Source organism: Phycodurus eques, chromosome 11 (assembly GCF_024500275.1).
Source record: "Phycodurus eques isolate BA_2022a chromosome 11, UOR_Pequ_1.1, whole genome shotgun sequence".
In the NCBI taxonomy this organism is placed as follows: Eukaryota; Metazoa; Chordata; class Actinopteri; order Syngnathiformes; family Syngnathidae; genus Phycodurus; species Phycodurus eques.
In genome coordinates, this window is record NC_084535.1 from 2,976,539 (window position 1) to 2,988,787 (window position 12,249).

At 43.9% G+C, this 12,249-nt stretch overlaps 1 protein-coding gene across 1 annotated transcript in view; it reads left to right on the top strand.

The window, feature by feature from the left end:
• Positions 1-12,249, top strand: part of cdh5 (cadherin 5) — a 32,832-nt gene that overhangs the window by 15,428 nt on the left and 5,155 nt on the right. The window contains exons 8-14 of the mRNA XM_061691002.1: positions 263-405; positions 545-678; positions 2,175-2,284; positions 2,561-2,663; positions 6,155-6,285; positions 6,368-6,482; positions 9,652-9,784. Of these exons, the coding sequence (XP_061546986.1) occupies positions 263-405; positions 545-678; positions 2,175-2,284; positions 2,561-2,663; positions 6,155-6,285; positions 6,368-6,482; positions 9,652-9,784 (869 nt within the window). The remainder of the gene's footprint in view (positions 1-262; positions 406-544; positions 679-2,174; positions 2,285-2,560; positions 2,664-6,154; positions 6,286-6,367; positions 6,483-9,651; positions 9,785-12,249) is intronic.

Below are 12,249 nucleotides of genomic sequence, written 5' to 3' on the forward strand. Positions count from 1 at the left end.
GCATCTGATGTGGACAAGTCGTCTGTAGATAGCCGCTGGGATGATTAATTTCTTTGGTGGCCTTTGACTTACTTATAGATCGTCTGAGGTCAAAGTTCACCAGTAACCCGGGCCAAAATCTAAGTGCACCAAACCATATCAAGACATATATCAAATTGAATGACTTGATGAGGGCTTTCCACATCACTAATAATAACGCAAAGACTCGCTCATATGACGACGCCATCACTGAAAAAGTGCGTGCTTGCGTCCCCACGTGCAGGTGAACGTAAAGGTGTTGGATGTGGACGAGCCGCCAGTATTTTCGCTGCCGACGTACACCTTCAACGTGCCCGAAGAGCGACTGGTCAACAACGTCGGCACCGTCAGCGCCAGAGATCCGGACAAAGCCGGCAAGAGCATCCGGTAAGAATCTGTTGTGACGCAAGCATTAAATATGCAGTTGTGGTTTCATGACACTATTGACAATATGGTGGAAAATATGGTGATAGGGAGGAACGGATGTTGTCAGGGAAATGAGTTGCTACTCCGTGTCTACCCTCAGGTACTCTATCTTGGACAAGGACTGTCCGATCGCTATCAATCCGATCACAGGGCAGATGTCCACCCTGAGGACCCTGGACCGCGAGCTGGAGTCCGTGCACATGTTCCAAGTTAAAGCCCGAGAGGAGCCAAGCGGTGCGTCATACACACACCCTCTTTCGCACACACACACACACACTTTTACGAATTCAAAACAAAAGATCTTCACAGGCAAATGGAAGCCATGTGTCGGATAACGTGCGCTCAGGGAGAAAGTTGCAGAGGCCAAGCTCACAGTTTCTCTCGCATGTGTTGGAACACGGCATGTAGTCTATTACGAAGAAAAAATATGCACTAGACACCTTGCCAACGCACCTGGCCGAGCCTCAGTGCGAGCAGAAAATCACATTACGACGTCTCTTTGTTCGTCTGCAGCCTCCCAAAGCAAAGTCTGTATTTTTAGACGGGCAGCCAACAGCATCCAAAGATCTATTTTAGTGGTTTGTCATGTTTAGGGAGCACAATGGTCCCCTGAGCCCCGCTCGACAAGGTCTCCGATATAGTGAACCGCACGCAGCGCGGCACTAAAGATAGTCGCTACATTAAATGGCCGACATTAAAAGAGGCAACGAAGGACGAGGCTGCTTTAATGTGACAAACAAATAGCTCGCAAATAGAAACCCTTTTGTCCACTGGCCTTAATCAGCTCAGCCAACGACAACATCATCTGCAGAAGGCTCTGGTATGAATAAAATTCAAATTAAAGCTCCAGTGATGAACGCACCCCCGCAAAAGTTGGGAGGGGCGGCAGATGGAGGACTTCCAATCTTTGCAATTTGATACAATTTCCATGGTTCACATTTTGGTAGCAACTGGACAAAAATTTCGAGGACGAGTTCCTCTTTGAAGAACTGCCGGAAAGGGCCAAAATAACCCTACAAGGGCAACTCCAAACCAAAATGGCAGATTTCCTGTGCATAGCATTTTTGTAGCTCTAGTCATGATGGACAGGCGTACTAAATTTTATGTTGTCAGGGGGCGGAGTTTTCAAAAGACTCGTGAGTTATTAGTATAGTTTCGTATTTTACGGCAAGTCATTAAACTTTGCTGACATGCTCCGCCCACACTAATTGATGTCAAATCAATATTCTTTGCAATTTAGCATCACCTATCTTGTGGAGACGATACAAACTAGGTGGCAAAAGGACAAAATCTCTTGGACAAGTTCCTCTTTGAAGGACCCTGGAAATGTCCAAAATAACCCTAAAATTGCTGCTAACAACCAAAATGGCCACCTTCCCGTGTATTTTACAGTATAGATTGAGAGTTTTTGGTGGATCTGGCTAAGCTAGACATGCTCACCAAATGTCATTGTGCTAAACGAAACAGGCTCCTGGGGCTGACTTTGGAAAAGCCCTCAAATTTGTGATTTATTTTAAGTCAGTAAAAGGAGACATCTTGAAAACGAGTCAAGAAAAGTCAATACGAGTGAGCGAAGGCCGTGTGACACATTCTGACACCTTTGTGCGATCGTGATTGGATTATTTCACAGCGACCGCAGTGGATTTCTTTTCAGCTGGCAGCGCAGTCGCAAGCAACGCCAGCAGGCAGCTCAATGTGACGCTCGGTGATTGTTTGCTGCCTGATTGCAGGCTTGGAGTCGTTTGTCAAAGTCAACATCGTCGTGGAGGACGTCAACGACAACGAGCCTGAACTGGATGTGGACGAGATCTTTGTTTGTGAGAATGATGCCGCAAAGACAGTAAGTTGCGTTTATGCTCAATTTCAATCATTTCAAAACTTTTTCCACCTTTATTTGGGGTTAATCAGAGGCACTTTCAATGACGTCAGACTCTCACTTAACATGAGTTTGAATGTAATTGATTAATCTTGAACATAGCCACATCCCCAGTTTGTATTATTGGGCACGTAGTATTTGCTGTCTGTGCAAGAGTAACATGTCACGTAGTAGATGGTGATTATACACAGAATCAGAATCAGAATATTTTCTGACAATTCTCGATGTTTGTTCGTTCAGGTCATCGGAACATTGAGGGCCACCGATAAAGACGACCAGCCGGCCTCATTTTCTTTCATTCTGGCCTCTCCGAGCTCCAACTTCTCCATCAGAGACTTTGGCAGTAAGTCATTGTCGTTTGTCTTCTTCTAAATGGTCAAAGGGAAGCAATTGAGATGGCTCACAATTTGGTTCTGCTGGTCTGTGGTGCGAAGTGCTGTCTGGAGCTGGAAGCAGCAAATATTGGTGATATTGTCTCCAAAACCCATCTGGAAAAGTAAGAATCCAAGCCTGAACGTCAACGGTGATCCTCCCACCGTCGTGGTCAGACACGAGTGTCCAGCTATTAGTGGAAATGTAACACTTGATTCCCGGTTGCATCAGATCTCTATCTTCGGACACAAAACGTCTCAAGCCAAAACGTCTGTTGATCATATGAAGAAAACCCATAAAAACACGAAAGGCGAAAGCAAAGTGTTCTCGTGAAATATTAAAGGTGTGCGCGCAGATGAAAGATCTAAGTCGTCGCACGAGAAATTCAGGTGAAGCGTTAAATCCGAGTCAAACCTAAAATAACACGCCAGAAAGATAAACAGGAAGGGGAGTGGGGCTGGGGGGGAGTGGCCTCACCCGTTTCCTGTGCGCTGGTGCTCGCGGGAGGGCCGACATGCTACAGCGATGACGGTTGGAAGACAGATGAGGATGATTTGGAGGAAAAAGATGAAAGGAAGCCAGGGGGGAGGAAGATGAGGATTAGGAGAGATGGATCACTGGGTCGAGAATGACGAATAATAATGACAATGGCGCTCGACAGACCTCCGCCAAGGCTCAACAGCCCTAAACATGCCCAGCTTGAAAAATATATTAAGAAGAATGATATTCACACACAAGAAGCTGAATGACAAAAAGTTCAGTTTGAGATTTTTCCAATGGAAAATACGTGTTTTGGCTCCATAAAGGTTAGGGAACACTGTAGGAGAGGGCAAATGCTATAAAATGAGGAAGCAGTAGAGAAGGTCAGTCAGAAAGTCAAGTTCCTTTTGGACATCAAAACTGTAACTAGAGAATGCAATTTCTGTGGAAATTGTGTGGGAATGCTGAAGTGAACTGAAACGCTGTGGAATTAATTGTCTCCGAGATGTCCTGAATGAACTGAGGAGTTTGAAGATAAAATGGTTTGGATCGATCAAGAAATGTGGAAGAAGGTGGTAATCGTGTCAAATATCTCTAAATTTGAGAATTTGGGGAAAATATGGGAATTGTTCTGTAAAAAGTATGGAAATTGGGGAATGTGGGTATTATTGGATCATGGAAAATAGTCCTCAAGATGTTCTGAATGAGCTGAATATTTTGAAGTTGCAATGCTTTGAATCAGTCCAGAAATGTGGAAGAATAAGTTAAATGTAGAAATTTGGAATTTTACAATGAAACGTTGGGAATTTTATTGTGAAAAGTGCAGAATGTTGGGAACATGGGAATTATTGTTATGTGAAAACTAGTCCCCAAGATTTTCCAGATGAGCTGAATATTCTGAAGTTGGAATTGTTAGAATCGGTCAAGATATGTGGACAGAGGAGGGAATTATGTAAAATACCTCTTACTTGGAATATTTGAGTGTGCAAAATTTGAGAACTTCACGATGACAGGTGTGGCATTATTGGAATGTGGAAAATAGGCCCCAAAATGTTCTGAATGAGCAGAATATTTGGAAGTTGGAATAGTTTGAATCGGTGAAGAAATGTAGAAGCAGGAGGTCAACACGCAAAATTGCTCATCTTTGGGGAATTTTACAGTGGAAATTTTGGAATTTGGGGAATTAATATAAGATGAGGGAGAGGAAAATAGGACTATGTCAGGAAGAAAGTAAAGTTCCTCTCAGATATCTTAAAAGCTGTTGCAGAGGATGGATGGACAGTGGTAAAAAGACACAAGGGAGGTGGAAAACATGAGCGATGAGTGCATTTCACAACATGCGTTATGTCGTCGCCTTGCACTACTTAGCGCTTGCTTTGCACACAAGAGCTGCAAAGTGACGTTCCCGTCAAATATTCATGCGGTACAAGCCCGCTTTCACCACCGCGGCCGAGTCGTCACCTCGCCCCCAATAACACCACCACCCCAACCGCCCCTCTCTCTCTCGTCACTTTCCCTGACGGCGGGGAAGTGACAGCCGCCGGTGTCGACACGGATCTCGCCGCATTAGGCGGCCACGCAAACACAAAAGTGCGACGAGACGGGATAATGAAATTCAACACAGCGAGAGAAGAAAAGACTGCGAGAGGATGCGGAACCATCCAGGGAGACGGCGGAGACTTTCCCGTCAAACAAAGACGAGCGAAACGGGAAGGTGTAGGACAGAAGTTGGTTAGATCTTTTATTGACACACCCTTGGAGACTCTACATGCTTTTCTTTGGACAGTGACGACATAAAACAGAGGCTGTCTAGCAGGATGTGTTGTGGTGTGTTGCGAGTGGCACTAATGGGACATCTACTGTGAGATGCAAAACACTGCATAACTGCAACTTTGGTGACTGTGGATTCTTTGGAGTCAGAGTTCTAACACTAGTCAAAGGAACCAGACTGTGCTCAAGCATGGTACAAATACCCTTAATAACACCTGCTTACATACGTTCATTTTCCATGCACACGCAGTACGTTCGAGGGGTTGAATCAATTAGTTGACTTTACTACTCCTCATCAACGTTTAACACTTCTAGTCGACTAATCGCTAATCACGTTTTTGGGATCTCGTCTTCCAATCGACCAATTTCCAGAGGACTTTTATCCATCTGCAGCCGTCACCGGATGATAACGCTCCGTGGAGCAGAGAAATGTCCGGCCAACGAGGTGACATACTCTTCTGCACGGGTCCGAGAGTACAAAAATAAGATGGTTGTGGGTGAGATTAGCGGGTAGCCTTGCGAGCTTTGGCTATTCCGATTGCGGCTAGTCTTTAAAGATTGATACAAGCGGTACCTCAAGACTGGCGGTGAGGAACGAGGGCTGTGGCGCAAAAATGAAACGCCATCTAAGCCACCAACATGTTACACCCATATAATTTATTGATTTAATGATTTGTTTTTATTTGTTTCTATGCCGGTCCATGAAAATATGTTATTACGTGAAACCGGGCCGTGGCGCAAAAAAGGTGGGGGACAGCTGGACTGTACTGAAAACATTTCAATGTCATCGATGAATTGACTTCAACTTGACTGCTACAGTCAGCTACAAAAAAATATTTGCCAATAATATCCTCATATTAATATATATCAAATTACGACCTGCAGATCAAGCCAATGATCGCTTCAAATGTTTGAATGTCAACAAGTTTGTTGTGAAGCGTAGCTCCGTGTTTCTTTGAGACCGCGAGGCTCCTGTTTTCCTGCTATTGTTGGCTCTGGAATTCCTCAAACCATTTGTACATTGTGGAGAAGAAAATAAAAACCGACAGACGTCTGAGCAGGAAGCTTTGACTGACGAATGGCTTCATTGTTGGACGGCGGTTTTACGTTCGACGCTTGGTTTGGTTGTTTGTTTTTTGATTCTGAAAGGTTGCCCATTGACAGTGGTGGGAAGTAACAAAGTAAAAATCCCGGTCGTCTATTTGTGTTCAGACAACACCGCAGACGTGCTGGTGGAACAGGGACCGTTCAACCTGGATGATCCCAGAGATTACAGCGTGGACGTCAGCATCAGTGACGGCGGACGACCCGTCCAGACCAGTGTCACCAAACTGGCTATCAAGGTCTGTATTTGTGTGTCTATGTGAATCACTACACAACTTGACCCTGTGGTTCCCTAGATTTACTTTATCCCGCCTTTTGTAGGCGTGCCGATGCGACGCCAGACGCATCCCGACACACTGCAAGGCCGTGGCTCAGAAGATGGGAGTGAGCGTCCACGTTCTCATCGCTATTCTGCTCTGCATACTTACAATACTGGGTCAGTTCTAAGTAGAAAGGACCACCTAAAAAAAAAAATGAGGGCTCCAAGTGCGTTGAGATATAGTAAAATAATCACTTAAATAATCGTTAAATTAAAATGTATTACACATAAATGTTAAAAAAATGGAATCTCAATCAATGTTTTAAAACAGTTTTTAAAGAATAACACATTCACTGCCATTGACGGCTTTAGAAGTCAAATAAACGTGTTAACTGGGAAGGCTGGCAGTGAATGAGTTCAATCCAAATGTATTGAACTTAAAAGTTAAATACAACTGAACTGTATTTGGGATGGGATTCTTTCGTGCACCATTAAAAGGAGCTCGTTTATCACGAGTGGTCCCGACAGAATGGCAATCTGGGAAAAAGCAGAAAATAGTTAAATATTTATCGTACAGTGAAAATTGCTTGGGAGAATTGAGAGTCTGGTGCGAAACTTCACATCCCTGTCCTGACGTTCCCTTATCTCCTTTCACGGAGCCAACATCCCACCTCTGATCATATTACAAAGCCAGATGTAGGGAAAGGCAGAAAATAAGGATCTACAAGGGAATGTCAACACACTAAGTGAGTATCAGTTGTTTCAAGCCCTTGTCTTGGTTTTGAAATTAGTATGGACTTCAACTCCATTCAATTTCATGTCGTGTTTTCATCCTTGCTCTGCCATCGACAAGGTTTCATGCGGTAGAACTTTCCCGCCTCCCGGTGTTGTTGGTTTAATGAATAATGCAGGGACAGATGCAGAAAACAACGCCCCCGGTTTCCAGCGCGCTGCTATTCTCTTTGATACCCGCCCCCGCCTTCCTACCGTTCCGCCTTGTACTTTGACTCAATCAACATACTTGTGAAGACGGTAAGTATTTGTAGCTGTACTTGAGTAGATTTGTCAGGTAGCGGGAGTATTTTTTTTCTTTCCGGGAGACTGAACTGAACAGACATCTGTACTTTCTAGTCCTTCGCAAAAAATAGGATCGTAACGTAAAAGGAGAAAGTCGACCGCGGTTGAGATTTCGATCGATTCAGATCTTGGGGACTTTTAAGGCGGAACCACAGGGGGGGGGTGGTGACGGCGATGGCTAAAGAGGAGGGGCGGGACGGAATGAAAGAGAAAACTGTGGGAATAGTGTGCGAAGAATGGGGGCATTAATGAGGAGTTTATCAGCACTTTAGGTGCCGTCTGCTTATCAAACAGCGGCAAACATTAAGTGGATGAACTATTAATATGCTCTACTTCTTCCTCTTCTTCTTGAGTCCCACTGGGTCGTCTTCTCTTTACCGAACCCTCTCACCACAAGCCAGATTAACTATTTAACGCTCTTGTCATTATCTGTCGCGCCCCCGAAGCAATTTAGCAGCGCGGCGCTCGCTCCCCGCTCGCCACGAGTCGCGTTTGACCCCCCGAAAAAAAAAAGAGGACATTTTCTCCCTGGCTCGCGCTTGTCTTTCTTCTTCTTCTTTCTTCTTCTGAATCGGCTATCTGTCAGGCTTAAGAAAGTGCGAAGCATGTGTTGTAAGAGATGAATCTGTTGCTTTCCCAAGCACGCGGGCACGAAGCGCACTCGCCCCGGCGCTACGAGGCACAGCTCATGTCGAACGTCCAGAGAGCGAGAGAGGAGTTCATATCAGGACCCCAGCGCTTGTGGCCTTCTTAATCTAATGACACAAGCGTCCTTCATTTCCCCCTTCTTCCCTTTTCTCTCTCACGGTTTGTCGTTCACTTTCCCCTTCTTTTACAAGTCGTACCTTGACTTTACCATTTTGCTTAGCGACCACGCGTGTAGTACAAATGAGTGGTATCCCTCCACTTCCTGCCTCTTTTCCTCCCTTTTCTGCCTTCCCTCGCTTTGTCCTCCATCTTCCCTCTTTCCCTCCTTCACTTACTACCTCCTCCTTCTCTTTCTTTTCTTCTTTTCCTCCTTGTCTTTCTTCTCTTGCTTTCTGTCTTACACTTCTCGCTTTCTGTCCTTCACTTCCTACGTCCGCTCACATCCCGTCCTTCGCTAGCAACCTTTTCCCTCTTGGTCGCTTTCTGCCCTTCACTTGTTTCCCTTTCTCTTCTCTTGCTCCTTCCTTCAAATCCTCTTCCTCATTGATATTCACTTCCTCCTTCCTTCCCTGACTTAATTTCACTTTCTGTCTTTCCCTTCCCACCTCACCTGTCTTCACTTCTTGCCTCCTTCTTTCTTTATCACTTTCCCTTTTTTGTTCCTTCCTTCAATCCTCGTCCTCCTCCCCTTCTTCCCCGCCTTCATTTCACTTTCTGCCTCACCTTCCTTCACTTCTTGCCTCTTTCCTTCCTCATCGTTTTCTGTCCTCCACTTCCTTCTTCCCTGCCTTCTTTTGCTTTTTGTCCTTCACCCTTCATTCCGCATCTGTCCTCTGTTACTTTGCATCTTTGATTTCCTTCCTCCTTCCCCGCCTTCATTTAGCTGTCTTTCCTTCACTTGGTGCCCCACTTCACTTTTGTCCTTCACTTCCTCCCTCCGGTTGCTCTTTGTTCATTTGCTCTGACCTTTCCTCTTCTGTCTTCTTACTTTTTGTCTTTCACTTCCAACCTCCTTTGTCCCTCACTTTTTGACCTTCACTTACTACCTCATTCTCTGCTTTCTCTCGCTTCATTCCCTTCACTTCCCTCACCTTATCTTTCTTCTCTTGGGTTTTGTCCTTCACGCCTTGCCTCCTTCTCTCGCTTTGTCCTTCACTTTCCTTCGTTTCTCTTCCCTTCTCGCTTCCTTCCCGCCGCTTCCTCGTTGATATTCTTCCCCTCCTTCTTCCCGTCCTTGCCGAGTTGTCGCTGCATGTTTTTAGAGCTTCTCGCGCTGGAGGCAAACTTCGCAGACACCTAAAACCATCCTCATTTTCCCGTCTGTATTCCAGGCTCACTCTCTCCCTCGTTAGCGCACCGCCTTCCTTCCTCTTCCTTCTCGCGAGCTTCCATCGTGGCCCCATTCTCATTCCTGCCCTAATTTCCCCACATATCTACAGAAAAGCCTTGGCTGACCGCTTTAATCTTGCCAGCCCAAGTTTTCACGCACTCGCTAATCGTGTCTGTCCGTCAAACATCTAAAAATTGCAGGGACAACTTTTGTGTGTGTTCCAAGAATGAAGCGGGGTGGGGGTGGGGTTCTTCCCCCCAAAACTCAAGAAGCGTGTCTTGTGTCTTGCAGTGATCGTCATCCTATTTGTGATGAAGAAGCGCTACCACAAAGACTCGCTGGCCGCCATGAAGAACAGCGGCGAAATCCACGAGCAGCTCGTCACCTACGATGAAGAGGGCGGGGGCGAGATGGACACCAACGGGTACGTGGACGCAAACATTTCCCATTTGTCCTACGACCGCTCACAAAATAGAATTCATCAGAGCAAATCATTTTTGACTGTTCCAAAAAATGGATTTATATCTGGGAAAAAGAGGATATTTGGTCACCCAGGTAAAAGAATCAACACTGCAGTTGAATCGGAAGAGACGGTCACATATCACGAGCATGATAGCATGTCACTACAGTTAAGCGCTGACCTCTGCCAAGGCCGAACTATAGTGGGAAAATGACTAAGTGTTGTATTTGTGTTTTTATGGCCACTTGTTTCTTTAGCGCACTACTTCCTGGTTCATGAAGGATGTTGTACGCACGACGGCCTTTTTGATTCTGGACGGTTCCAGTCGTTCGATCATTTCTAACACGGTGAACCAACGCATATCCGCGGCATTCAGCATTCGCAAATTCGCCTCGTTGCAGATTTCTGGGGGAGCCTATCCTCCATTATTCCCAGAAAAAAAATTGTTTGTGTTAAAGCAGTCACATCTTAGCACCCAGGAGACAAATTAAAGTGAGTTGAGGAGATTCATTTACACAAAGTAGTCCTTTGCCACTATACCGTGGCAGCTGTACGCAATTGCAAACCCTTTTGGGGGGTCGTCAATTACTCGCAAATGATCAATGTTCACGGCAGGACTTGGTCCCTACCCGCTATGAATAGCGAGGGTTTACTAAACCACGAAGAGTCAGCAAATAAAAGATTGTTTGAGTGTGTTGATACTTAGCAACGATGCAACCTGGTGTCCATGTTTGGATTTTTCTTGTCACATGCGTTTGTCTGAAAATGTTCCCAATTCACCTCAACACTAATGTATTTTGTGCTAAATTGTACATTTACAAGTGATAGCATGTCACTGCAACACAGCAGTATTTGCCAACCTTTGTTGAGACAGGGCTTGTATTTTACATAATACACACAGACCGTTTTCGGTACGGTTTCAAATGCCCCAGTGAACGCCGTCCCTAAATTGTTTCAAAATTCCCATCATTTCTTTTTTGTTTGTTTCTATTTAACACTGGTAAATCTAAAATCCATTTTGCCTAAGTGTAAATAGACTTTGTAATACCTGTACAAAAGAATGAGATTTTTCAACATTTCCATTTTTGTGTATTTTGAGTCACTATCGGAAAAGTCATCAATTTTCAGGGCGAAACAATTACATTTTGGGTATTTTTATTGCTGTCAAATATTAAAATGGGCATTTGTGTATTGTCACGTTATGTCGATATTTGATGCTGCTCACGCGAGCCACTTTGTACTTGAAGAAAAGCCACGCGGCGTATTAATCCTCCACCGTTTGCAATATTTGTCCCCTCTGCCTCATCCTATCATTTAGTGACCCAGTTTGTCTGAAAGGAATCATTAAAGTTTTATGTAATCTGAATCTAATCTAATGTGAAGCCTATTAAAAAGCCCCCGCTTAATGCATTGCTCATGTTTAATGCTCAAATAGCATCACCATCACTCTCGTTATTGGCCAATTATGTTACGATTAAGTGAGCAGATGTTCTATTTTTCCTGGACACATTTTTAAGACCAATGAAAAGCCTCAGTCGGTATTAATTATTTTATTGCGTTTTTGTAAACAGCGCTTTTATGTCCTACATTTGTTTTATGTTATTGGTGCTTTCTTTTCTTTTCTATTTCTTTTCTTTTTTTCTATTTTCATGTACAACGCTTTGGTCAACTCTGTTGTTTTAAAATGTGCTTTATAACTAAATTGGATGGGATTGGGGGTAGGGAAGTTGAATGAATGGATTCCGCTGTGCTTTGACTTTCTGCCTTCTCTCCACTCGCTCTGTCTTTCTTTCTTTTTTTTTTTTTTTTTTTTTTTTTTTACCTGGGTTACCAGATGCTTCCAGGATTTCCATTTTTTTAGACCCATCAAAGAGTGATTCATTATGATCATTATTGTGCACTAGGGCTGGGGGAGAAAAAGTGAATAACTCAGCTAAGTCAACCTCAAAAATAGGTTGACGCAAAATTTCTGCCTCTGAGTTCCAGCGGGACCAAAAATAAATAAATAAATAAATAGTTCTGCACCATTTATTGCAGATGTGTTCCACCACTGATAAACGTTGCCAAAAACGACAGAGGAGTGTCTGTAAGTGATTTTTAAGACACTGTTGGATGTGTAATGTACATATAACATGATTTATGAGTGAGCTGAATGGTACTTAGCGTTTTTTGACCAGAAATGGTAATTGCTAGCGCGCTAATGCTAATCGTGATTGCTAACCGTTGAGCATTTAGCATTTCTGTCTCAAATTCTGTACACCAAATTTATACCATACACTCAGTAGCAACTGATGCAATTTAAGGATCAAAGTCCAGACATTATAAATGAGAATAAAATGCATGTTAGCAGTAAAAAAAAAAAAAAAAAAAAAAAAAAATATATATATATATATATATATATATATAAATAGTGGGGGGGCGATGATTTT